Here is a 27,936-nt window from a genome sequence, read left to right as displayed (position 1 = left end):
CTGTGTGTGTGAAGCTATCTGGATCTGTTAGTGTGAAGATGACACATCTTCGTCTGATGTGCAGTGTTCAGCCTGGATAGACCATCGACCCCAGGTGATGATGCTGTGAGGGTATAGTGATGGAGGGGTGTGTTCAGTGTTCATGTCTAGAGATATTCTAGTGGAATCTAATCTATAACAATTGTGTTGCAAATTTCGATCCAGTTCTAAACTGGGAGGCCATATATATGCAGTAATGTGATAGTGTGACGTGTGGAAAGGCCTTTTATAATGTCTTTTCACCCATCTCCCGAGTCTCAATTCCGCTGTCATGGATTTGCTGTAGGTGGGCTCCACCATTTTGCAGAAGTAAGCCTGAGACAGAAAACAGAGGAGTGCGAACCACAGATAATTCCAATATTTCAAAAGCATTAAATTCAGACGTGTGGAATTCTTTTACTTGTTCCATTATCATGTAAGATGCCATTTTAATTCCAGATGTCACATGAAACCGAGTTTCATTGACCAAGTCTGAATTGTTGCTGTTGTTTCAGTGTGTTGTGACACCTGAAGCTGCTCTTTCAGTTTAGCCTTCCGTCCGCTGCATGTGCAATGCTCATTGCTTTCTCTCATTACAGCCAGATCTGTTATGGTGTCGTTCACACATTTTAGTTAGTGCAGATATTTTTTGACCTGCAAGCTTAGCATTTGCTGTTTTACAGAATGAGTTGGTTTCTATTATCTGTGCCACATTTCTAGTTTTGTAAGCAAAAGATAACGGCACAACTCCCCTCCCTTTTGGCACTGGTAATTGAACCAATGAAAAGTATTAGAACTTGCTCAAATTAGAAATTGCAAAGGTCAAGGTTATTGAGTCAGGTTGTAATGAAAACATCTTCATGGTTAATGCAATTGTAATTTCACACAGTAGCCAGATGGCAATTCTATGCTCCTGTACATGGTTTACTGCAGCTATATAGGAAATAGCAGCGCTTCCACTATAGGAGACAAACAAATTCAACATTGAAACATGGAACTTGAAATTGCTGTTCAATTCCAGTATTAAAGTTATTCCGATTTACACAAGATACATGGCCTAGAATGCATAGCATCTACAGCCTTTATCCTAAGTGTTTCATCACTTACAGTAAAGCAATCATGTGTTTTAAAGAATAAACTTGACTAGTCTATGTGCATCTCGTAGCACAAACAACTATAATGTGTGTTCAATGCGCACAATGTGTTTAATACGATTACAAATTTGAAAATACAAACAGAAGTATTTACAATTTTGGATTAAATTAAATACATTTCCTTATATGTATTACCTCGTTTCATCTGACTCCATAAATTAAAATGTTTCCAAAGACTTTTAACAATTTATAAATATGAGTATGTGTTTGATTATTCTATCAAACTCTGTTCATACTTCACCCACTTAAATCAGGCAGACTATATCGCTCCGAGTTCCTCACCAAGGTCTCATACACGGTTAGCCCGAAGATCAGAAGCTGGGGCAGTTGGCTAAATACCTACCGTACACGCGCAACAATCAAATATATATTCAATAGCCCCGTTGGATGCCCTTCAGGAACTTAATTCAATTAACATTAAATCAGAACAGAAGTCATCGGAAGCGCCCAAGCTAGGTTAACCAGCGTCGTACTGAACCTAGATGGACAAACTCATCCTCTCATCCAAGTCGCCCGCACACTTCCTGATATCAGTTTTTAGCCGTCGCTAATCTCTGACGCAACCTTGTGGCAATATACAAATCCATTAATCTTATTTGGGAAAAACAAATCTCAGAGTAATTCAGAATAAATTCAAACGTAAGAATTTATGATTTTTTTTTTTTTTTCAAAATTCAGAGTTGTTACGTTCTCTGACGCGTCTCTGGAACGTTGAATATGAAGGTTTTTGTTTTCAGGATTAATGAGATGTGTTCGCTGTTTCTGATTTTCAAATTCATTGTGAATCACATTATCAAATTTAGTATAGACACACATGTTTAATTCAGTTTACACAGGACACATGGCCTAGAATACAACATCTACAACCTTTTTACCTAAATGTTCCAAACACCCACAGCAAAGCAATAGAATACAACATCTATATCACCTTTGCCTAAGTGTTTCAACTACACTTACAGTAAAGTAATCCTGTGTTTAAAGAATACACTTTAAATTAGCCTATGTGCACAACATGCACAAACGACCAAATAGTGTTCTATGTGCATGATGTATTAAGCACAATTTTCTGATACTTCTAATATCTGTTTCATACAATTAATGCAAATGGAGACTTTCCCTCAGTCAGCCAGTGACACAAAACAAGGGTTAAGTGTTTTGGGCGCAGCATGGCTTTAGCATTTAGCACTAAAGTTAGCCTTGAGCGTTTTGAAAGCAACATGGACAATAGCATTTAGCATTAGCCTTGGGCGCAGCATGGCTTAGCATTGACAATAGAATTTAGCATTAGCCTTGAGCGTTTTTAGCCTGTAAATCAGATCCTGTTTTCCCAAAATGTTCTTTTTATAAACAATGCATCGATCTGCCTTTTATTTATAAAATCACGTGTTTTCCGATCGTTTACAAACTTAGATTTTTCTTTCTCTGTTTTCTGTTAGTTTGCTCATTCTCTTCACGTGTTGCTGGTTTGTCTTTAACAAGCCCAGATACAACAATGGCCGGATTTTAAAACTTTTAGGCTTTACTTTTTCGGCTCTAAATAGAGTTATTAATTATTTGGAAGATGTTATTCTCACTTTAGGTTTCGCTTCCTGTTGCTTCGGCAAAACAAGGAGATCTTTACAATCTAATCATTCTTCATCTGGCTGCGGCCTCACACTTCTAAACAAAGGGTTTTAATTCCAAACCCGTAAACAATGTGATAGGTATCAATAAAACCCTGTCCCGTTCTGTGCCCTTCTCAGCATATCTCGGTGATTCAAAGACAATGACTGCTCAGATCTGAGGGAAGGAAAATCTTCAATTTATTGAACAAAGGATATTAGATATATAGGCAAGAGAAAAGAGGCATGACTTCAACCAATGGAAAAGAATAACATATATGTCTCATGGTACAAGAACGTGAGCCACGTGATATCAGTATAATGTATACAACACATCTGGTAATCATTATTTCTACCATGAGAACATTGAGCTCCTGCAGTTCCTTTCTAATGCATAGAATAGAGGCAGCTTCACCATGAGGGCCCAAAGAGCCTTCTTATATTGAAAACACATGTTCTGGATAATGCTCAACAAAGAGAGAGTGAGAGAGAGAGAGAGAGAGCTAAGACAAAGGAACAAAGGCCAAACTTAAATGTATGTGATGAAGATTAAAATAATGAGAATAATGTGGGTGATTAACTAAAGGGTTAATGCTGAGATGTACATAAAAACCTATCACAATGCAAACATTTCTTCAACACTTCTAAAAATGCAAAGAAAATTGACTTCCCACAACCACGGTGTTCAAAACCTCTTGTTGATTTTAAAATCCCAATATTTGCTGAAAAGGACGTTTCTCGTGAAACTGCTTTGATCTGTTTTGAGATCACGTCTCGGTCACCTTTTTGTAAGGCCCGTGAAATTGGTCCAATCTGCCGGTTCGCCAATACACGGGGAAGGTCTCACGTGTTCTGTCCTCACTCATGCAAAGTATTGGTTGGTTAAATTTGTAATATATTAATCATATATTTACTCGTTTATTTCATCTGACTCCATAAAATGGAAGGTTTTAATAATATCTGTGCCTCACTAAAAGTGAGCGAATGTTTGACTATTCCTTTTAACTATTAAGTGAACAATGTCAAAATCAGTTAGAATAATCAAATGTAACAATTTATTATGTCAGGTAAATGTATCATGCCAATTTCATAATCAAGTCAAAGATAATCGATACAAAACATCAAATGCTCAGGAATAGAGAGAGGATGCAAACCCAACTTTAAGAAATACGTGAGGCTGAAAGATTTCTTTCTCTCAGCCTCACGGGCCGATCTGAAGTACAGAAAAAGGCCCCGAACTCTCTGCTGCATCTCATTAAATAGTCAGACCTCTTTCACATGGAAACGTGCTAACAAAGGAAATTTGCATGCAGTGGTCGCACCTTCATGGGGGTGGGTGACCATTTGCTTGAGAGACCACCTTCCTTTGTAAGTCAGTTATCCATAAATTCTTAAAACCTTAAAACATTTTATTTTATCTATCTGGATATGAGATATCTGTACCACTCACTTTGAGACATTTCAAATGACACCAAAAACATAACAGTCAATGATAAACATTCACATTAAACCATATTCTTGTGTGAGTTCTTAGTAGTTTGCGGAAGTGAGGTCATATGGGGGACCCTTTGTCTCAGACCAGGGCCTCAACCAGTATTTTCAGTCTTACACAAGCCAGTTGTTCAAGCAAGTGTTCTGTTAATTACTCACTTGTTTTCAGTACTAACTCCAGGGCAGGTTGGGCAGATTTCACAGGTTGGTCCCTGAAACTTTGAGTCTGTGCATTTACACACGCCGCACTCGCAGTTGCCCCGACCGTTACAGATCTGTTTGTTAGTGGCCAGGCAGGTGGATGTGTCCAGAGAGCAGTTGCACGCACTGCCGGTATAGTTAGCGTCACAAATACACTTTCGGCATTCACATCGACCGTGACCTGAAAAGATAAAGAAACACTTAGCTTGTAACTTGTCATCTGTTTAATCATTTACAGAACCCCAACATACACTATATTGCCAAAAGTATTGGGACACCCCTCCTAATCAATAAATTCAAGTGTTCCAATCACTTCCATGGCCACAGGTGTATAAAATCAAGCACCTTGGCATGCAGACGCTTCTACAAACATTTGTGAAAGAATGGGTCGCTCTCAGGAGCTCAGTGAATTAAAGCGTGGTACCGTGATAAGTTGCCACCTGTGCATTAAGTCTGTTCGTGAAATTTCCTCACTACTATTCCACGGTCAACTGTTAGTGGTATTATAACAAAGTGGATGCAGTGGTGTAAAGCATGCCGCAACTGGACTCTAGAGCAGTGGAGACGTGTTCTCTGGACTATGCTTCTCTGTCTGGCAATCCGATGGACGAGTCTGGGTTTGGCGGTTGCCAGAAGAACGCTACTTGCCTGACTGCATTGTGCCAAGTGTAAAGTTTGGTGGAGGGGGGATTATGGTGTAGGGTTGTTTTCGAGGGTTGGGCTTGGCCCCTTAGTTACAGTGAAAGGTACTCTTAATGCTTCAGAATACCAAGACATTTTGGACGATTTCATGATCCCAACTTTGTGGGAACAGTTTGGGGATACAATATAGTGTATGTCACCCTACTTTCTTTCCGTTAACATTGATTGTATTTCACGTAAAGAAAATGTTTTTATGCTTTTCATTTTAGTTAATCAACAAGCCCGTTTTTATTTTGTGTATCCCTGGACAGATACACACAAACGTAGTCGTACCTCCACAGAGCTTATTGTTGGAGCGATCGCAGCTGAAGTTGTCACACTCGCAGAACATTCCGCTGTATCTCTCCTCAGGGTTGTCTCTTATTTTACACTCGCACATTCCAAAAACGCAGTCTCCATTGTTGCTGCAGATGTCTGCGCCGTTCTTCATGCGGCAGTTTGCGTCTAGATCTTCTGTTCTCAACTCGTCTTTGCTACATTCACAATTCCTGCCGATACGCCCCTCATTGCATCTGAATATAAGCAGAGGAAGAGAAACATCAGCGCTGCCAGTTGAGGGTGTGGATTGTATGGATGCTACCAGCGTCAGTATATAACTCACCTGCATGCTCCACACTCCAGGGTACCGTTGCCGAAGTGACACGATGGGCTGTTTGGGATTCCGTCTTTGTGACACTCACATTCGCAGATGAAGTTGAGGACTATCTCCACCTCCTCAGTGAAGCCCAGGGGTTTGATCTTTACAGTCTCGGACTTGCCATTTAATGGACAACCCTTAGCTGTGATCGCAACCTCAAAACTCACCTGTGACACAACAATAAAGAGCTACCAGTGAGCAAAATATGCATTTTTGCCTTTTGAAAAACATTTTTGGAGTTTTTGTATTTTTTAAATCACATTGCTGCATACTGCATACTATAAATGCAGCTAAAATGTTCTATAAAGACACCAAGGATACCTATGACACCGATTCACACCAAGGATAACTATGACAACTACAGCATTCTAATAATCATTCTATTTCTATGAGAATAGGGAAGTCAATTTTTGTGCTTTGAAAAAAATGTAACTTTACAGACCCTTGTCATACTCAAACCGCAACCTTACACAGTAGAAAAAGTTGAATATGTAAATCAGCATAATAGTTCCTCATTGCAGAGCTCAAGCATTTAAAGCAGCATATGACATATAATAACAGAACTTTTGCTACAGTATAGCTACAGCTATTTGTATAGCTATCGTTTTTGGTGTAAACTGACCTTAAATGATTAGTTCACCCCTAAAATTTAAATTCTCATAATTGACTCACCCTCAAGCCATCCTAGGTGTATATGACTTTTTTCAGCCAAACACAATCGGAGTTAAATTTAAAAATATCCTGGCCTCCAAGCTTTATAATGGGAATGAATGGTAACCATTTGTTTGAAGCCCAAAAAAAAGCACATCCATTCATCATAAAAGTAATCCATACGACTTCAGAGGGTAAAACAAAATGCCTACTGAAGTGATTTGTTTTTGTAAGAAAAATATCCATAATTATAAAATGTAATTACTAGCTTTCGGTAACGGCTGTCCGAATGTTCACAAGAGAGTCGAGTTCTGGCATATGATGTAGGACGTGTAGTGTAAGCTTAGGTGAAAGTAGACACCTCTCGTGGTTTAAAAAAAATAGGGCTGGGCAACAAACTGGGCAACCTTTTTTAACCCCCTGGAGCAGTATGGATTACTTTTATGATGGCTGGATGTGCTTTTTTGGGCTTCAAATTTGGGTACCATTCACTCCCATTATAGAGCTTGGAAGAGCCAGGATATTTTGTAATATAACTCTGATTATATGTTTGAAAGAAGAAAGTCATATACACCTAGGATGGCTTGAGGGTGTGTAAATCATGGGGTAATTTTAACTAAGAGTCAAAAAATACACAATCCTCAAACCCAAACAGGGCTCAGGTGCAGGACAAAGGAGACAACTGAAGCAAAAAACAAATGTGATGTCCACACACTGATATAACTGCTCCAATGTATTACAACGTTTCGACCATCAGGTCTTCGTAAGGCAATTTTAACTAACCCTTTAAAGCTTGTCTGACATAGCAACTGTAACCGGTAACCGTGATACTTTCCATTTAGGAAATTGTACCCAATGGAAAGTACCGAATGCTTGATCACACTATTTAAAGATGCAACTGTGTAAAGTTTTTAACTGGAGGAAATTATTCTGACCTCATCCCCAATGGAGATGTTGGAGCACTTTCTCCCATTTTCTCCTTTTTCGATCACTCCATTCTTGCAGTGGGAGATGTAGGAGATGGACACACCTTCGGGCAGCCTGCTGTTCTCCAGAATGACCTCAGAGGATAGAGACTGAGGAAAACAAATTTAGGAAATCAATATGATATAATATATTAAATTTAATATTATTATAATAATAATACAATTCTTTGTCATTTTCCCCTCAAATATTTCATGTTGCAGGAATTTGGCACAATTAGTTAAAAGAATTTACTAAATTGAATTCCTGTGATCTACTCACATTATATGCATCAATAATGAGGTCTATCACATTGTTGGAGTCAGAGGATAGCGTGCCGACAGCTGACTTTGGAATGAGGTTTTTCAGCTCCTGTAGATGAAACAAAAACAGTTTATCCATTTTTTCCATGCAGTATTTTCTTTCCATGAGTGTTATAGGCTCTGACTAGCCTACTGATGTAGACACTAAAGAATGCTTTCTTTTTTTTTTACCTGGTACACAGGCTGGAACTCTTTAGTTACAGCAAAAATAGTCTGAATGTTGTTTTCGCTCAGTTTTTGAACGAGATGTGCAATGGATGGATAGTCCTAAAAGGGACAGATTTAAAAAAAATGAGACGTCTTCACATAATAATGCAAACATGGACTCAGTCTAACGCACACTTACATAGTAATGGCTCATCGTGTACATGTTATCTTGCAGATGGCATTCCCCGTCATTAGGAAGCACAATGCCGCCCAGTTTTCCGTCTCCAGCGAAGTGGAATCCAGCGTCAGTGGAAAACACAAGCAGACGGGTAACATTCCTCCATCCGATCTGATTCTGATACACAATCAAGAGGGAGCATAAACTTCAGATCCAAAATCTGACAAGTCAGCAGGGTTAGAGGCTACTTCACTTTAGTTTGGTTGGACACACCTGTCCAGTAGACAGTGGTGGACTCCTGGCTACAGTATAATAAAACAATAATTACAAATTAAACATAACTGCAATTGTGAAAACAGCAATACTATGAAATAATATTACAATTTAAACAACTGTTTTCTATTTGAATATATTTTCAAATATAATATAGATGGCAAAGCTGAATTTTCAGCATCATTACTCCAGTCTTCAATGTCACATGATCCTTCAAAATATACATGTATGTGTTACTTACACACTCACAGACAATTTCGCACACACTTTCACGCACACAGTGTAAGTTAAAGGGGTGGTAAACCACGATTTCACTTTTCTAACTTTAGCTAGTGTGTAATGTTGCTGTTTGAGCATAAACAACATCTGCAAAGTTACAATGTTCAAAGTTTAAAGCAAAGGGAGATAATTGCTTTTAAAGAAATCAATTTCTAGGGACTACAGCAAACGGCCAGTAGGGACTACTACACATTCGTCCAGGGTTGCTGACATCACCAGCCCCAATATTTACATAAACCCCTCCTCCTAGAACATGAAATAAGGGGGCGTGCGAGGCCATTTTGTATCGCAGCAGGGAAGCGTTTTTGTGGTATAGTTTTAGTAGGCTGGAGTGTTGTTGCCGCAATGCCGACGAAACGCTGTTATTTTCTTCCGGATTGCAGGTCCACTTTGTTCAGCCTTCCTAGGGACGGGGGTGCGTTGCAGTGCGTTTAACATACAACGTTATATGCATGCGTGTATGAGACAGAGGGGAACAGGTCACATTTGCAGCACATATGCTGCCCATCATAAATCAAAGCACGAGACAGACAGGGGTCGGAGGAGAAGACCGGAAAATGTGACATAATGGACAATATTCGTCTGTATTTGCAATACACGAGCCGCGGTTCAGCTGCGAGAGACAAACACTGCCAGTGTGTGAATGCACAACGGGCGCGCACAGCTCCCACTGCACATTTCACGGAGGAAAGCTTCCACAATCTTCGCAAGTTCAATGCAGGATTCACTCAACGGCTTGTCCTGAAAGATGGATTTAAAAACAGAAGCTGTTTACAACCTGTAAGTATGATTTATTTTTCGTCGATGTGTTTTCCTGTAATAGTTTGTATTGTTAATTGTACGTTGTAGCAAGGAAGTAAACATGGCAACGCTGTTTGGCTCTGCAAACCAGTTTGTTAAATGCTCATTCATACTTAACGTTATCCGACAAACACCTAACGTTACAAACTTTTTTTTAAATCTCAACCGCGAACTTGGCATTAGTGTAAATTATTCTTTGATTAGAGCTTTTATGTATTGTTTATCTACAGGCATGCTAAACATGGTTCTGTGCTTGATTTGGCTACTAGTAAAGCCAAAGTTTAGTGTTCGTTGTTGCGACAGATGTTTGGCTATAATCGTTCTAAAAATACAAAACTAACAGTGCCATTCAGTAGCGATCACTATAGATCCGCAGTCAGGTTCTGCTCGATCATCTTCACTAAAATTGTCTGGGTCTGATTCGGGCTCAAATTGGTATGGTTTTATTGACGCCATTGTTTCTAATACTACCCAAAGCACAGGCTACCGGTAAAGGTAAGGGGCGTCACGTTTCCGACAAACGTGCACTAGGCGGTTAGCGGATCACAACACACTGGGCCAGCTAACCAATCTGAGCCCATTGCGTATTTTTGAGGGACTGGCTTCATACAACCCAGAAACCATCAGACCGTTTTTTACAAGGAGGGACAGAGCAGTGTAGAATAAAGGTAAAATATATGAAAAATAATGCAATTTTTTTTTTAAACGGAGCATGAACACATGTTACAGTGCACCCCACAAACACAATCAAGCCTTCGAAAGAATATGTTTTACCACCCCTTTAAATAAAACAAATAAATCAAATAAAAATGACAAACCGCGCAGACAGCCACTTGCATGATGGCATCGAACCCTCCCTCTGGTGAGTCCAGGTTTCCTGAGATCTGCTGCTTGCTGACAAGATTATTAAACTGAGATCCATCCTCAGTCAGACTCAGCACATTTTTATAGCTGAATGGGCTGGTGCAGTTCTGGTCTGATGTGCAGGGGTTCAGCAGCTTGGCTAGTGTCGTGCTGATGTATGGCTTGACAGTTTTCTTCACAAAAGAGCCAAAGCCTAAAAGCATTAACAAACATTAAAGGAAAAGCATTATGAAATCAGAAGCATAATAAACATTGCACTTCAATAATACAATTTAAGACAAATCCAGCATGGATCCTTTGAGGTTCCTTACCAATCCTGAAGTCAGATGTGATTGTTTGCATTTTTTTCATCAGCTGGGTTCCCAGGTTTTTGACATTCTCTAAATCGTCTTTCATAGAATAGCTGAGACCCATCAGGTAGTAGAGGTCAATGGGATAATCCTCAGCCCTCTTGAATTTCAGAGAAAATGTCTGAGCTTCACCTGGGTTGAAATGAGAGAGGATCATGGGATTAGACTGAAGCTTTACAGGGGAGTGAACTGATCATTTATAGAAGGAGACCAGCACTTCACATGACACCCAACTTTATTCAGTGATGACCTAAATCAGTTCCAGGAGTTGAGGTGGGAGTAACCAGTACCTGATCGGAGGTTTAGGGTGAGTTTCTGTGGCTGAATCTGGGTGATCTGGTCTGGCTTCAGTTTCGCACCATCCTTTGTGCGGTTTGTTACAGGCTGGTTCGTGTTGATTTTAGTACTTCCCCGAGGATTTTCTATGCTGGCCTCAGAACAGCCCTTCTTAATCAGAGCATCAATCACATCACAGCGTGTGGATTTCTGCTCACCCGGTTTCAGAAAGCTCTGCAGAAAGAGGCGAGGGAATAAAAGGAAAGAGAAGAAAATAGAGAGAGATTAGAAACACTCAAACAAAAATAGTACAAGGGGGCTCCAGCACCAGTAGAACTTAACCCTACAAAAAGATAAAGTGGTCTTGAGTGGACTTGTATAGAGAATTATGTTCTTTGGGACAATATATCCTCGCTTGTCAATGTGTTAAAGTGCCCCTGTAAATGGAAATTGCCTTTCATGTCGTGAGTAATATAGCTGTTATATAGCAAGAATTGATTCTGAACTGCCTGAAACGAGTCGTCAGTAATTCTAGTCTTTCTTCCTGCAAGAACCTACATAGAGTTGTGACACATTTGCATAATGCCAGCCTATGGTCTTCAGTGGCTGCCTGCAAACATCAACTTTTAACCTGATCTCAATCACTGCAGTAGCAGCTGAGACCTGGAAGAGTTTGGTTTGTGTTGTCGACATGTCATAGAGACTGTTTTCTGTGCTGTAAAAGCAAATCCACTTTGCATGCACTTTCAAAGGATGAGGACTCAGGCTTGGATTGATACGGTAAAACCAATGCCAAGTGCTCTGGAGCTGAAATTCAGATATGGTAACTGAACACTTTGTTTCCAACATGTGCGGTAAGAAGTAGACCAATCACAACAGACTGGCCATCTGACAAGCAGAGTAGGCTCTCGGAAAGGAGCAACCGGAGAGACCGGATCCTTTATCGAACCGTTTCAGACATTGTGAGAAAAGTTTACACCTGGGGCCGGTTGCAACTGTTAAGACTAGTCTTCCAAGTTAGACATCATTTTTTTTCTTTAAGACTGTTTTTTAAAACATAGACTGGCCTAATTTGATATGAAAAGTAAGACTGAATGCCACTTGCCTAACTGCTAGTGTCTCATACTAGATCTTAAGACACTGTATTAACATAATGGCTTAGTTTATGCAACTGGCCCCTGGTATCAAGACGTGATCACAAGACCACAAGTGGACAACGCTAAACACAGGTGTACACGGGGTCTAAAGCTTTTTGAGCTACCAGAGGTAGCAGTAGTCAGGGTTGCTTTCATAGCGTAGATGCTCATGTGGTCAAATGTGGTAAACATTATGGGAAGCGTGCTAGCCAGATGGGATTTAAACTTTGTCACCTGAAGTTTGGTTTGGAAACGAAAAATGTACTGAGCACAATGTCCCTTTATCATTCCTGATTAACATGCACTCACAGTGTTCAACATGGTCTTCCGGCTGTCAAAACAGAAACGAAAGCTGCTGCTCTTTGTGTGTTTTTCTGTCATCTTCGCGTTCATATGGGCCCTCTTTTATTTATCCCTCTTGGCCATATCTTCAACTATGAAGATCAGATCGAGGGAGATTATCCGTGGTCTTGTATGTCTTCCATTTTCTAATAATTGCTCCCACAGTTGATTCTTTCACACCAAGCTGCTTACCTATTGCAGATTCAGTCTTCCCAGCCTGGTGCAAGTCTACAATTTTGTTTCTGATGTCCTTTGACAGCTCTTTGGTCTTGGCCATAGTGGAGTTTGGAGTCTGACTGTTTGAGGTTGTGGACAGGTGTCTTTTATACTGATAACGAGTTCAAACAGGTGGCGTTAATACAGGTAATGAGTGGAGGACAGAGGAGCCTCTTAAAGAAGAAGTTACAGGTCTGTGAGAGCCAGAAATCTTGTTTTTTGCAAATAAATTCTCTTATAGTTGAAGTGTACCTATGATGAAAATTACAGGCCTCTCATCTTTTTTAGTGGGAGAACTTGCACAATTGGTGGCTGACAAAATACTTATGTGCCCCACTGTATGTATGTATGTATGTAGGTAGGTAGGTAGGTAGGTAGGTAGATAGAGGATTAATTAATTAACCACAGGCGAATAAAGGTGGGACGGGAGGTGATGTCACTCAAACATTTAAGAACGCTGAATCCTTTGGATACTTCACTCTCCCAAAAACAAGTTTTTCAGACACAATTGTTTGTAGAATCACAGGATGTCCTCTACAGACCTGGATAAACAAATAATCTGACCACAGGAAATGGTTCTCATAACATTTTTCCCTAAATGCACGTCGCTGCAAAAGCAGCCATTTCCTTTTTTAATGGTTTCGTCTGAACTCACCTCGTCTGTACACCAGCCGCATTTTTCTCCGGCCTGAATGCATTCTCCACAGGACTGGGCCGAGGCCTTGGTGCATTCGTTACCATCTGCACACACACAAGAGCACAAACATCCATCATCATCTCAATTCCCTCCCACCACTAACACAGGAAATCCAATGCAAAGAACATTTAATAACCAACACTGTGGGCAACCATACACAATATGATTCTCTCTCATGAGACTGTCATTCTAAAATAGACACAGAGCTCAGGAGTGGCCATATGCTGTCGGGAGGTCATGTGAACTGTATTAATGATGGCATTCTTACAGTCTCCTCTAAACACTTAATGCAAGCCACGAGGCCAGTGCTCCCAGAATAAACCATGCAGAACTGTAGCAGATCGCTAGATAAAGACGATATATATCCCATCTTCCTATCATTCTGCAATAATTCCGTGAAAATCTCTTTTGGTTCTTTTCTTGGATTCCACACTGCATATTTGAGATGTTCCTGGATTGAAAATAATTGCAAATGTCTAACAGATGATCTGGACAGTATTGCATGGATTTTATCAGGCTCTGGTCTGGTGTGTGTTCTCAGTGAGTGGATTTTCCAAAAATCCCTCAAAACGTCAAGCTGCTTCTACACACATGCTTGAATACTGATACAAAGAGGTCGTAAAGTCTGAGACACCCTGAAATTGTGTTTTTTTGGGGGTTAGGAAAATACTTTTTAACGAGAATTTTTTTTTTAATGAGAAATAATTACGATTTGGTATTTCCATGCTTCCACTGAAACTCAAAACAACAAGACCTCCTGGATTTTGCAGGTATTTTTTTCTTATTGTCGCAGAGACTAAAGGATAAATTCACAAAAAAAAAAAAATGTAATCGTATTTGGAGCATGTCTTGCGACAGTTTTAGAAACATTGTATTTGTCTGAGAGGGTGATCATGTTAACATACAAACTTTTTAAATTTCATAATTTAAATTCCACTGCCTTTAAATTTGTTGTTCCTATTTTTTTCCTTTGTTGTCTTTAAGAAAAGTAATGGACAAGCTGACAGGATATAAGCTACATGATTTATATAAAGGGGCACAAAATGTTCCTTATGAGTTTGTCATGGTTTATGACAGAGGAAATCAGTTCTCCTATTTAGGTATTGAAAAAAAGGGGACCAGGTTTGTTTGAAGGAATCAATATATGTGCAAATTGCACCAAGTTTGATTGTAATAATAATAATTTGAGCCAATTATTTATTGAGAGTTCTGTTCTGGTCCTTCCATTTAAGTAGAGAGTGTTTCTTTGCTATGGTCACCAAGATTAACAAAAATTTGGTTTGAGATAATTAGAAATCTGTAATGTAGACACGTTTCCCAGTAAAGCAAACAGCCTGCTCATGACCTCCGACCAGAATGACTGAACAAGTGGACACCGCCAGAATGCATGAAAATAATCATCAGTGGAAGCTGAACAGTACAGACAGTTGTTATTTTGTATATTATACAACCCCAAATCAGAAAAAGTTGGGACAGTATGGAAAACGCAAATAAAAAACAAAAGAAGTGATTTCTAAATTTACTTTGACTTGCATTTCATTGCAGACAATATGAACACAAAACATTTCATGTTTTGTCTGGTCAACTTCATGTCATTTGTAAATAAGCATCCTTTCCTGTCATTCAGACCTGCAACACATTTAAAAAAAAGTTGGGACAGTAAAGCATTTACCACTTTGTAATGTTGCCATTCCTTTTCACAACACTTAAAAGACGTTTAGGGACTGAAGACACCAAGTGATGAAGTGTTTCAGGTGTAATTTTGTCCCATTCTTCCTGCAAACAAGTCTTAAGGTGGGCAACAGTACGGGGTCTTTGTTGTCGCATTTTGCGCTTCAAAATGCGCCACACATTCTCTATTGGAGACAGGTCGGGCCAGTCAAGTACCCGTACCCAGCCAGGACTTTGTAATGTGTGCAGAATGTGGTTTTGCATTGTCTTGTTTAAATATGCATGGACGTCCCTGGAAAAGATGTCTTCTTGAAGGCAGCATATTATGCTCCAAAATCTCTATGTACTTTTCATTAATGGTGCCTTCACAGAAGTGCAAGTTACCTTTGCCAAGGGCACTGACACAACCCCATACCATGACAGACCCTGGCTTTTGGACTTGTGGCTGGTAACAGTCTGGATGATCCTTTTCTTCTTTGGTCCGGAGCACACGGCGTCCATTCCTCCCCAAAAATACCTCAAATACTGATTCATCTGACCACAGTACACGTTTCCACTGTGTGATGGTCCATCCCAGATGCCTCCGAGCCCAGAGAAGTCGACAGCGCTTCTGGACACTGTTAACATAGGGCTTCCTTTTGGCACAGTACAGTTTTAACTGGCATTTGTGGATGTAACTACGTATTGTGGTACTTGACAAAGATTTGCCAAAGTAGTCCTGAGCCCATGTGGTGATATGGCTTATAGATCAATGACGATTCTTGATGCAGTGCCGCCTGAGGGATCGGAGATCACGGTTGTTCAGCTTAGGCTTGCGCCTAGGGATGAAACGGTATGGAAATTTAACATCACGATTATAGTGACCCAAATTATCACGGTTATCAATATTATCACGGTTTTGTTCAAACGAGATGAAAGTGTTCAAAAAGAACAGATGCACACACGTAAAACATTTCAACAAGTTTTATATTTGAAATTCAACAAACAACAAATAACTAAAGCAACTCTAAGCACTTTTTTAAGATAGATTCTGTGGGATTTATTTCCTTAATGGCCGTCGTCAATAGCAACGCATAACGCATAAATAATAATAATTTGTCGTAAATATAATCTCTAATATTATCTCTGTAAATATATTCTCAAGAAATATTCCCATCAGTGTTCAGCTATGATGCATTTAAATCTAGCATGTTTTGTGTTAGAGCCCAAACAGTATCCAAGTGAAATAATGCATATCCATATTTCCATATGATTTGACAGTTTATTTGATTAAATATCAAAATGTGTGCATCATACCTGACACCTAGATGAACACTTTACAGTCAGTTTTATGACTGTCATTCTCTTCAAATGCTAGTGAAGTTTGAAACGTGTATAACGTTACCAATGTTGTGTGTAACTTTAGAGACGGTCCCTAAATTCGCCTGCGTTATGCCAGTCATATCAGATGCGCTGTGGTTCTGCTGTGTTTTTTTAAATCATTTTCGCTGCTGAAATAGAACAAAAACAGTCAACCTCTGTATGATGAGTGAATCTCTTGCGTACATCGCAGATTTATCTCTGCTTTGAGTGTAATGTTAGATTTCAGCGAGTGAGTGCGGCGCGCGCTCTGAACATAACTCCGCTAATCTGAACGCCTCTGATTATGAGACATTGCATTCATAAACTCAATAGAAACACGTGTTTATAATGCGCAACGCGATTATAACAGATGGCTTTTGAGAAGACTATTATAAGTTCAACAGCCAGAGTAACTAGTGTGCAGCCGAAATAACGTTACACCTGCAAATGGTGGTTGTTAATGTCAAGCCCTGATTATTATCCCTTAAATGTCACCCTAGTCTTGATTGAATTTGTTCGTTCGCTTCACATTATAATTTGCCAGACGTAGTTTTGGTATTGAGGTCAAAGTCCACTTGCCTTGCGTTCGTAGTTTTGAAGTGTTTTCCCCATTACAGTGACTTTCTTCTGGCATGTTCTGCAGACAAGGTGACCATCTTAGATTAAGTTTCCCTCAGGACTTTTGTAAAAGCCAAAATATGACAACACCTCAGATTTGGTCCTTTTAGAGGCTGAACAATCTCCAGAGTGCTGTCACTGCCTTCTGACATTTCTTCTCATTCAGAAAACAGCGCTGCGTCTGCGCCAGACTGACGCTGACTGGACAAGACTTACCGCGAGTTTTCACAACCGTGATAATCACACGCGGTTTTAATGATACTAAAATTTTTTACGATATTACTAACCGTCACTACATTTTATCGTGGTTTATCGTGACACCGGTAATCGTTTCATCCCTACTTGCGCCCTTGTCCTTTACGCACTGAAATTCCTCCAGATTCCTTGAATCTTTTAATCATGTTATGCACTGTTGAATGTGAAATATCCAAATCTCTTCCTATCTTTCTTTGAGGAACATTGTTTTTAAACATTTCAATAATTTTCTCACGTATTTGTTGGCAAACTGGCGATCCTCGGCCCATTTTTGCTCCTAAAGGATTAGACCTTTCTTGGATGCTGCTTTTGTACCAAATCATAATTACAATCACCTGTTGACATCACCTGTTTTAAATCACATCATTATTTAACCATTTTACCTCATTACTAGCCCTAAATTGCTCCTGTCCCAACTTTTTTTTAAATGTGTTGCAGGTCTGAATGACAGGAAAGGATGCATATTTACAAATGACATGAAGTTGACCAAAAAAAACATGAAATATTTTGTGTTCATATTGTCTGCAATGAAATGCAAGTCAAAGTAAATTTAGAAATCACTTCTTTTGTTTTTTATTTGCGTTTTCCATACTGTCCCAACTTTTTCTGATTTGGGGTTTTATTATGCGCTGCAGTTTGTATGTTGTGATGTGTGTTCTATGGACAATCTTATATTGAATCAGTTGGATTTTGGTATTGCAAGACATTGCAATAATATTTATTCATTCTAACTTCTTGCCAGTTAATGTCATTATTAGCCCATAGTTGAATTGGAGCACAACCAGCTTTTTGACAGCAAATTCCCACAACATTATCATTATACAGAAATCACTTAACAAGAACAATTATCAGATTATCAATATTTTAAAAACAAATTCACTAATCACTACAGAAAAATCCAACGACTGCACAACAGAAGTATTTTCACTAGTGGCCTCAGACCTTTGAACCCCACTGTATATCTGATGCATTTGAAATTTGAAGTTCTTACCTAGTTGTGCCCTGCTGAGTCCAAGAAGAACTGAAATCAGGAGCAGCCTCACGTCCATCTGAAAAGAGCACAAGAACAACAGTCAAAATCACCCAGGAAAAAGCACATTTCTTTGAGAAATTCCCATATTATTACACATATACACACACACGCACGCATATATATATATATATTAGACATGTGCCGGTACGCAGTAATACGATATAATCACAATAATGAACATGCACAATATAGATACCGTGGGCACTTAAAATGCGCTATGAAACACAACTATGATTCTTTAGTGTGTTCGCATCCGGTGGTCTAATGTGTTCAGCATGTCCACAGGATCATGACTCACGCAATAACGGCTACATCATTTCGACTGCCAGGGAGGCATATTTACACACGCAACTACCAAATAAAGCGCTGTTCATGGGGCAGTTAACCCCCACATCTATGGAATTACATTTGTTTAAAAAAAAAATGAACGAAACTTTATGAAACTGAACGAAACTTTATAAAACTGAACGAAACTTTATAAAACTGAACGAAACTTTTTCAGAAACTATAAAAAATATCCATTACAAAAGAAGAAATACACATTGAAAATGAAAAAAAAAAATGAACTCAGTCGCACAAATTTAACAGGATATTCAAATATGCTTCATTCTTTGTTAATGTTTTTCAAAGATTCGTTTTCGCAAATCGGTATTCTGAATGCATTGCCACAGATTTCGCTTACGCTTCGCAGTTTTTCGCTTGCTGTTTTGACACAAACATCTCGTGGGGGCGGGCTTAACAGTGATCTACTCTGATTGGATAGTGAGCTTTCGATGGACAGGTGCTCTCTGACCTAGAAGTATAGACGTCACTCAGTGGCGCACACATCAGGAAGAGAGAGAAGGATTATTGAAGGGGCTGTTTTGTTTTTGACCTGTAGGAACAAGTGCAAGAAGACCTATTACAGCATAATTTGTACAGTAATAACTGTACAAAAGAGCAAACAATCAAACTTCATGATTGCAAACGTGTGAATGACAATAATAACCCGCAACGAACGGGCGGAGGAGGAAGATGATGAAGATGATGCCGCCGCCGCTCCCATCTTTACAAACTAATAAACCAAATTGTTTAGAAATTCTTTACAAACTTGTATAAACTTAATGCAAAGCAACGCGAAGGTTTTCCAATGTGTGCGCCACTGAGTGACGTCTATACTTATACACTCTAAAAAAAAAAGATTCTATATGGCACCAAAAATGGTTCTTGGCTCGTAATCATAGGGGAACCTTTTTTAGTGCTATATAGCACCAATTTTGGTGCTTCAGTGGTTCTTCAGCGGTTCTTCAACGGTTCTTTGACTAAGGTGCTATATAGCACCGCTAACTATGGTGCTATATAGCACCACTACCATATACAGAACATGTTAAGATATGGTGCTATAGCACCAAAAGTGGTTCCTCTATAATTACGACCAGGGCCGGCTCTAGCTCTTTTGTTGCCCTAGGCGAGATTGAGTTTTGCGCCCCCCCCCCCCCCCCCCCCCCCCAAATTAAACAATAATTAATTGTTAAGTATTTATTAACCTATACAACAATAAAAAAAATGCTCTTATAGTTACTCCAACACTTAAAAAAAGTGAATTATGACTTAAATCATACACTCTAATAAATTGCACATACAAAAATGCTACAAAGAATGTTCGAAGATATTTAACAAATAATGACTCAAACAATGGATGAACAAACAAAAATGCTTTAATAGTCACTCCAACACTTAATCAAGCAAATTATGACTTGAAGGATCAACTGTAATAAATTGTTCATACACAAATGCTAGAAAGAATAGGATATTTACCAAAGATTAACTCGATAAACTGTGCAAAAAAAAATCTTAAGCACCTGTATGGACACTATATAACTATACCCGCTACAAACAAAAGTGCTTTTATGAATACACTGTACTTACCACTACAAAATTAAAATATATACGCTCTTGTAGCTCCATCCCTACCAAGATGAACAGTTGTTTCTGGCATTTCTATTTACCTTCAAAATTGACGCAGCATTAAAATTTGACTCGTCTGGACTTCCTAATGGCAAATTCGTTGATGGTATCATCAAATGATATTTTACTTGAGACCTCTTGGTTGATGCTCATCAGTGCAAGTCCATTGAGGCGTTCCTGACTCATTGTTGACCTCAGGTAGGTCTTAAGTAATTTTAATTTAGAGAAGCTTCTTTCAGCAGAAGCTACTGTCACAGGTAGTGTGACCGCAATTCTTAGGGCCACCCACATATTTGGAAAAACTTCTTCAAGTTTCTTCTCCTTCAAGTAATTCAGAATCTCCATTGTCGTCATGCCAGCTTTTGGCAACACTGGGAAATTTTTCAACTCAAGTGCCAGTTCCCTGCCGTCAACATCTTTATGGTCACCGTGGCTCAGAGTGTTGCTGAGGTTTTCGCACTCCTTTGCAAGTTCTTCCTCTGGCAAATTAGGAAAGTTCACCAACACTCCAAACTTGTCCTCAACATCACCCAAGAGCTTGAAGCGTTCTTGCAGTGATGTAACTGACACATCAACAATGACATTGAAAAAGGAAATTTCCAATTTCTTTAGCGCATCTCCCTCTGGCTCATCAGGGGATTCATAAGAGAACTGTCTTTTGGTTTTTCTTAGCCTCTTCTGCTTTAGGACAGTGTCCACATTCATCTCCTCACAGAGATCTCTTGCTGATACCTCAGCAGAAGCGAACCCAGTGCTTCTGTAGCTGACCAGAGAGGCTTCAGTTGTCCTCAGGAGATTCAGAGCCACATCCAGTTGCATAGACATTGACTGCAATGCTTTGCTGACATGATGAATTTTTGCCAGCATGTCATACCACACAACGCTACAAATGGAGAAGCGGTATGACCCAACCTCTTCAGCCAAAGACTGTGCCTCAGTTTTAATCATAGAATCAGTGGCTTTCTCCCTGACCTCAAGAAGGGCATCCCTCACCTCCGCTGTCTGGAATCTCACAGCCTGTACACTGTTAATGCGACTTTCCCATCTTGTATCCGACCAGGATTTCAGAGTTGTTTTGACATGGTGCTTTAGGATGGTCCACCTTTGTGTGGAGGCAGAGAATAGTGTAAAAATTCTCTGTAGGTAGCCAAAATAGTTAATTGCATCTGTGGAGCTTTTTGCTGCATCAGCAACAACAAGATTTAATGTATGTGCTCCACATGGGACAAATAAAGCCCTAGGATTTTGTTTCAAAAGTCTGGCTTGGACGCCTTTTGACTTTCCCTTCATGTTGGCGCCATTGTCGTAAGACTGTCCCCGGCAGTCTTCAAAGGGAAGGTTAAACTCTTCTAGTCTCTTCAGAATAAGGTTGGAGAGGCTTTCTCCCGTGGATGATTCCACCTCAAGGAACCCCATGAAATGTTCTTTTACTGTAGGGGTGTCTGTGTCATCTACTGCAACCATTCTAACTATAACAGATAACTGTTCTATGTGGCTGAGGTCTGGGGTGCAATCCAAAATAATTGAATAGTATTTGGCTTGCTTTATCTCCTTTAACATATAGTGTACAATTTTTTCACCAATGCAATCAATTAGTTCATTTTGAGTATCCTTTGCTAAGTATGTTGTATGGCTGGCTCCTCTTTCCACATCAGCAACATGCTGTTTGAGGACAGGGTCAAACTTGGCCATGAGCTCAACTTCCTTAAGGAAGTTTCCATTATTTGGCTCGTATAGCCTGTCTGAGTTCCCCCGAAGGGGAATATTTCGCTCGGCCAAAGACTGTATTATGGCCACCAACCTGGTCAGGACTTCACGCCACCTCCTCCTTTCAGCTTGAAGGAGTGTCATTTCCAATTGATCAATTGTCTGGCCCTTTTCAAGTCGAGTCTCCAATTCCTTCCATGCGGTCATGTGCCCTGAATGCTCTGGACTGTGCTCGTGGCTTTTCAGGATCTCACTACAATTCTTCCAGTCATTTAGGCCACTACTAATGAGGGAATAATTTTTCTGTGAAAAGAGCTTGCAGCAGAAGCAATACAGACTATTTTTTTTCCTTGAATATACAAGCCAGCTTCTCTTGATTTTCTCCCCATTTACTAATTTCCTGTAGAAGTGGTTGTGGTGGCAGCTTCTCCCATCATCTCTTTTTGGAAATGTAAAGTCTGGACTTGTCTGGTATGGTCCTCTGCTAACTAACTCTGTCCTTACCGCATCACAGATGGCTGGCCAGTCAGCAGGATCTACAGGTGCTCCCTGGATATCAGGAATTGCAGAGGGTGAGGTGTCTCCAGGCGGCAGTGTATTAGCAGAGCATGTTGTGTTTGTTATTCCTTCACCTAAAGGCAAATGCATATGTGCAAAATTGATTTCAATGCTTTAATAGGGGTACACAATGTCAAGCAAAAATGCAATAACAAATTTGTACTCTTCATTTTATCCATATCCATCAAATGTTCTCATTTTGTTAGTGCTGTTTTCTAAGATTCGTCAATGATCTTATAAGTTATAATACAACAGACGGTAAATATATATAAAAAATTACTCATTATCATTACTATGCTGTGCTTAAGCTATACATTACTATACTATAGACCAGCATATCAAGTATAATTGACCAGCAGTGTTTGAGATAAATTCATGAAGAATGTCAACTTGTTTTTTACTTATGAAATATTAAATAGTGGTCGAATTAACAGTATTCAAGGGTCTTACTTGCTTCAGGCTGAGTGTCCCTGGCCTCAGAGGTCAGTGTTTCACTGGTGCCTGGAATACTAGATGTGGCCCCATCACCTGCAACAGCCAGATCAGTGGTGTTCAATTAAATTAGTGAAAATGACTAAAGCTGTGGTTGAAATTAGTTTAATAGGGATGGAATGTTATTGTGATTTCCATGTGTTTTCATTATCTTCTAGTTAATTTTGTCAGATGGTTGTAGGATTGAATTAATTATTCAAATGACTAACTTCCTTCCTTCACCTGTAATAAAGCATATTGTATATCTAGACAAGCGGTGAGTGAAATGAGCATGAATGTAGTTGAACTTGAAGAAAACAAGCTATTGTATGCAAGGCTGTGTGTTCCTGGCCTGTGTGTCACTGGTCACTGGAGTACTACTACTGGATGTCTCTACTAAATAAATGTATTTAAACACATAATTAATCCATGCTGTTTGTTACACAATTGCATTTGGTCATTTCTATCATCCTACCACACATAGTTGCATTGTACAAATACGTTTTATCCGACCATGTAACTTTTATATGCGATATGCAATACCTTGTTAAATAATGCGATATTCTATATGCAATATGATATTGCTTTAAAGCTACACTTTTACACCGGTTAAAAGGTATATGACCATCCGGTGAATATTAGTTTCTCTTCCTCTCAATACCGATTTCGTTTTAACTCCTACGGTGGCCGATTTAGTCCAAGATTAACATGGCTTCCAGTTCGACCTCGTGCACATTCGACACGGTGCCATCGAGTGTTAAAACACGAAAGGCGAAGCTTGAATTTACGGGTATGTCCCTCTTTGGCTAATGTACTTTCAAGATGGAGGAGCAACATGGCGACCGGCATTCAAACCCTCACCCGTATGTGTTTACAATGGCATATTATAAACTTACAAGAATACTTTATTACTTAAAAGAAGTAAATATACATTAATGAGCACATATATTTTTGAAAGAACTAAGTGTTTTTAGCTATGAATAAACAAAAAAAGTTACACAGTGCAGCTTTAAGTGTGTAACATCTATTTAAATTATATTAAAACAAGTATTTAAAAACTGAGAATGATACCATTTATGTGTTTCACATTCTTTCTGGGAAAAGAAAGCATTGCTACAACTTCTGAAAGTGACCAGCAATGTTTTAACAAAAATGAATGTCACAAATCTGTCAATATAATTTTAACATCAATGTAAACAAACAAAAAATGTAATGCCAATATTTAATTAAATATCAAAAACTATTTGCTTGACTTGGTAATATATAGTTACATCAACCTAAAACTTAACATCAAGAACATCCAGGTAAACAAAGACACCTGAACTAGGGGTGGACCATTATTTTTGTTATTTTAATTTATCTTTGTTATTAAAAATACGAACTAAAAACAGTAGTCTTCACATGAATTAAATATACACTGATACATAATAACAAAGGTTATTCAGCCAAGAGCAGTGAGTGATTTTATCTTTTTCTTTTGTGTGTGTGTCAGACAGGAGACAGCATTAGACTGCAATAAGTTGTTTTTCGCAAGTTATTGTGTTTAATAACTCTTTTTAACGACAAGTAAGTCACATAAGTAGTCGTGTGCCCAGTCTACTCTCTGCTATATGCGTCGACCTAAAACGTACAATTTTCACAATGTTGAAGTGGCCTATTAAAATCATTCAGATATTGCGTGCCCTTGTGATATGCATATTTTGATATATTGTGCAGCCCTATTAGATACATTACAATTACTACCACCCACCACTACTATTATTACTAATCTATTAGGCTGCTACAAGGCTAAATATTATTACTGATTACAATTAGTAGTATTAATGACATGTGATGTGATTATAAAAGTAATAATTGCTAATAATAATAACAATAACAAAAACAGCAACAATAGTACTAGTTGTACTTACAATGTTCAGAGAGAGGCGAACATGAAGGATCAGGCGTCCTTTCTTCAGCAGGTTCCGGCCTCTGCAAATATTGCCTGAGTGCATCTGGCCATGGCCAATAAAAAAACCCACATATATAGTTTAGTATATTCCTGTGTGTGTAACTTATATCATATGCACCCGTTAGTTGTGAACTCCCTAAACAGACTACACTGCGAGCAATTATACTTTTCATAACTAGCATGCATATGATACATTATCCACATAACTTACTGGTCTTTTGACATTTAATTACATCCATGTAGGTTATTGTCAGTGAAGTTATGTTTGCAATATGTAGTAATACGTACAAAACTAACTAGCTAGCTAGTGATCGCTTAGTGACAGCAATGAAACGTCCAATACCGTCCAATATTAGTTGATAATATTGATAATACTAAGTCAATTTATTTCGTTTGACACCTTAATGACTGAGATGAGAAGACTTACCTCTATACTGGGCTTTCTTCTGTTCTTCTTCCTTTTTCTTTTTCCGTCCCTGTGCACCCGAGGGTTTAGACCGCTTCATTTTTGATGAACGCGCGTGCCAGTGATGAGCACTTACCTGACGTCTGACGTCTGACGTCTGACCTCCGACCTCCGACCCCCCCCCCCCCCCCCCCGACAATAATCACCATAAATTCAATTTAAAAATCAGGTTGTCAAGTAATTAAATGTGGCTGAGGGGGCGCCCTAGGATGATCATGTTTAATAAACATATTTTGCTTTTTCTAACTCTGTGATTAATGGGAAGTAGGCCTAAGGGCGACAGCTAGAGGGCGCCCCCAACACAATTGTCGCCCTAGGCAACCGCCTAGATCGCCTATAGCAAACGCCGGCCCTGATTACGACGAAGAACCATTTTTGGTGCCATATAGAACCTTTTTTTTAGAGTGTAGGTCAGAGAGCACCTGTCCATCGAAAGCTCACTATCCAATCAGAGTAGATCACTGTTAAGCCCGCCCCCACGAGATGTTTGTGTCAAAACAGCAAGCGAAAAACTGCGAAGCGTAAGCGAAATCTGTGGCAATGCATTCAGAATACCGATTTGCGAAAACGAATCTTTGAAAAACATTATCAAAGAATGAAGCAAATTTGAATATCCTGTTAAATTTGTGCGACTGAGTTCAATTTTTTCATTTTCAATGTGTTTTTCTTCTTTTGTAATGGATATTTTTGATAGTTTCTGAAAAAGTTTCGTTCAGTTTTATAAAGTGTCGTTCAGTTTCATAAAGTTTCGTTCATTTTTTTTTAAACAAATGTAATTCCATCCCCCCGATCGGACCCGCCGGGATTCTCCCAGGCTCGCAAATTACTTGCAACAGATGTTGGGGACACATAAGTCGCAAAAAATAGATCCAAGATAACAGACGTCTGGGAAAAGATAGCCTGAAGGGACACTGTTTGCATACGATCTGTGGAACACGTTTGAGGCAGATCCACGTCTGTCCTTTGAAGTGAAATGGATGGGACATGATCCCCACCCAAAGTTCGTAACCCAAGATCATTTTCCAGATCAAACCCTAAAGCTCAAAATCACCTAAGACAGAAATACCCCAAGCATTCAACAAACGGTCCTGAACCAAAGTTCTTTAAAAGTGGTATTTCGATGACCCTTACCTTAACACGTGTTCCCGGCGATTCTTCAATCTAGCACACGCTCTTTTTAAAAAAACATTTGTTGTGGGAATAAACCTCCGACAGCGTTTGGTCCAGTTGCTCGTCCGTCGAGCCTTTGTTTCCCTTACGAGAGTACTCTCGTATTGCGTTTTGCTAAAACGCTATGGGGGAATTCCTTTCCTCGAGATATTGAAGCAAATTTTTATCCAAAAATACCATGTACACGCAGTGCAGCTGCACAGCTCTCAGCAGGAAGCAGCTGCGTGCTGATTGGCTGTGCTGCTGCAACTGCAGCAACCTATGGCGAGACCGTGGGGCGGGACGGACCAATCAGGTCCTTCCAAATTCCCGCCACAAGGGGCAACAGAATTTGCATAGCCAAGGGTATATAAGACCCACTCTCGCAAGGTTAGTCAGATTAATTCTTCTTCAGCGACTTGCAATCGTTGAGCTCCGGATCGAAGCCCGCCGTCGACACGCACCCAGCGGAACACGCAGCCTGAGGATGTCGGATTCTCCGCCTTCAGCCTGCCTTCCAGCTGCGCCATCCGGCGTTAAAATATCCTTTATACTATGTATGTGTGTTTATGATATGTGCGTTGCTGCCAACGCCACTTCTAAGAGCTTCTAGCTCTCCACCTCTCTTCTCTCGTGCCGCCGCGTGTTTACGCCGCGAACAGAGAACATTGGTCCTCCGCCGCTTCAAATAAAGCCGAGGACAGACGGAGCGCTCCTCTTCTCTCGTTCCGTCGCGCTAAGGCGCCGCGGACAGAGAATGTGATACCCCACGGAGCTCTCCCTTTCTCTCGTTCCGTCGCGCTGAGAAGCGCCGCGGACGGAGAAGGTTTTCCCAGCTGCACTGATGACGCCGCGGGCATACAGAGTTTCACTCCTTCCTCTCTCATCCCCACCGCTCTAAATGGCCGTGGACAGAGAACATTATATCCCCGCTGCGGACATACAGAGCTCTCCCTTTCTCTCATTCCGTCGCGCTGAAACGCGCCGCGGACCGAGAAGGTTATATCCTCGCTGCGCTGATGACGCCGCAGATATATGGAGCTCTCCACGCGCCTCCCTCTCTCTCCTCCGCCGCTCTAAATGGCCGTGGACAGAGAATGTTATTCCCGCCGTACTAATGGCGCCGCGGGCATACGGGGCTTTTCACTCGCTTCTTCTCTTACTCCGCCGCCCTGAATGGCCGCTGACAGAGAATGTGATACTGCCGCCACGCGGATGGAAGATGTGCACTTCTACACACGAGTGAACTCAACATAAGCTCTCCTCACTCTTCCTTCTCTCTCGCCCCGCCGCCCTGATATGCCGCGGGCAGAGAATGCTAGAGGAGAGACATGCGAACTCAGGCTGCTGGATATATCGAGAACGCGCTTACGTCACAGCCGTTCTCGCTGCAGCGCGCGCTTGCTGCCAAAGGTAAACAGCCTTATATGGCAGCGCGCGCTCTCTGCACAGCGCGCGTTCGCAGACGA

The 27,936-nt window shown here is 40.1% G+C and overlaps 1 protein-coding gene across 3 annotated transcripts; it reads right to left on the bottom strand.

Annotated features, from left to right (window-relative positions):
- Window positions 1-2,951: 2,951 nt before the first annotated feature.
- Window positions 2,952-27,575, bottom strand: LOC307127571 (integrin beta-1-like). 3 transcript variants are annotated; one of them, XM_079818890.1, is made up of 16 exons: window positions 25,280-25,408; window positions 24,812-24,895; window positions 22,881-22,958; window positions 22,377-22,504; window positions 18,177-18,234; window positions 13,259-13,344; window positions 10,924-11,143; window positions 10,595-10,765; window positions 10,238-10,476; window positions 8,088-8,243; window positions 7,913-8,008; window positions 7,701-7,790; window positions 7,391-7,531; window positions 5,769-5,971; window positions 5,441-5,679; window positions 2,952-4,646 (listed from the first exon to the last, which is right to left on the bottom strand). In XM_079818890.1, the coding sequence occupies exons 1-16, from the start codon at window positions 25,356-25,358 to the stop codon at window positions 4,420-4,422; spliced, it is 2,295 nt and encodes a 764-aa protein (XP_079675016.1). In that variant the 5' UTR covers window positions 25,359-25,408; the 3' UTR covers window positions 2,952-4,419. The 3 variants fall into 3 exon arrangements, with proteins under 3 accessions (XP_079675016.1, XP_079675017.1, XP_079675018.1); XM_079818891.1 differs by lacking the exons at window positions 22,377-22,504; window positions 22,881-22,958; window positions 24,812-24,895; window positions 25,280-25,408 and adding an exon at window positions 26,450-27,575; XM_079818892.1 differs by lacking the exons at window positions 22,377-22,504; window positions 22,881-22,958; window positions 24,812-24,895; window positions 25,280-25,408 and adding an exon at window positions 18,901-18,964.
- Between the last annotated feature and the right edge of the window lie 361 nt (window positions 27,576-27,936).

The sequence above is a fragment of the Gobio gobio genome (genome assembly GCF_949357685.1).
Source record: "Gobio gobio genome assembly, chromosome: 6".
In the NCBI taxonomy this organism is placed as follows: Eukaryota; Metazoa; Chordata; class Actinopteri; order Cypriniformes; family Gobionidae; genus Gobio; species Gobio gobio.
Note: the sequence above shows the minus strand (reverse complement) of the source record. Positions and strands in the feature narration are given on the sequence as shown.

Excerpts from the sequence above, each read along its gene's own strand:
- LOC307127571 (XM_079818890.1), bottom strand. The coding sequence starts at position 25,358 with ATGAAGCGGTCTAAACCCTCGGGTGCACAGGGACGGAAAAAGAAAAAG. Across the intron at positions 10,766-10,923 it reads CACCCTAAACCTCCGATCAG|GTGAAGCTCAGACATTTTCT; the intron begins GTACTGGTTACT and ends ATTTCAACCCAG. Across the intron at positions 10,477-10,594 it reads CACATCTGACTTCAGGATTG|GCTTTGGCTCTTTTGTGAAG; the intron begins GTAAGGAACCTC and ends TAATGCTTTTAG.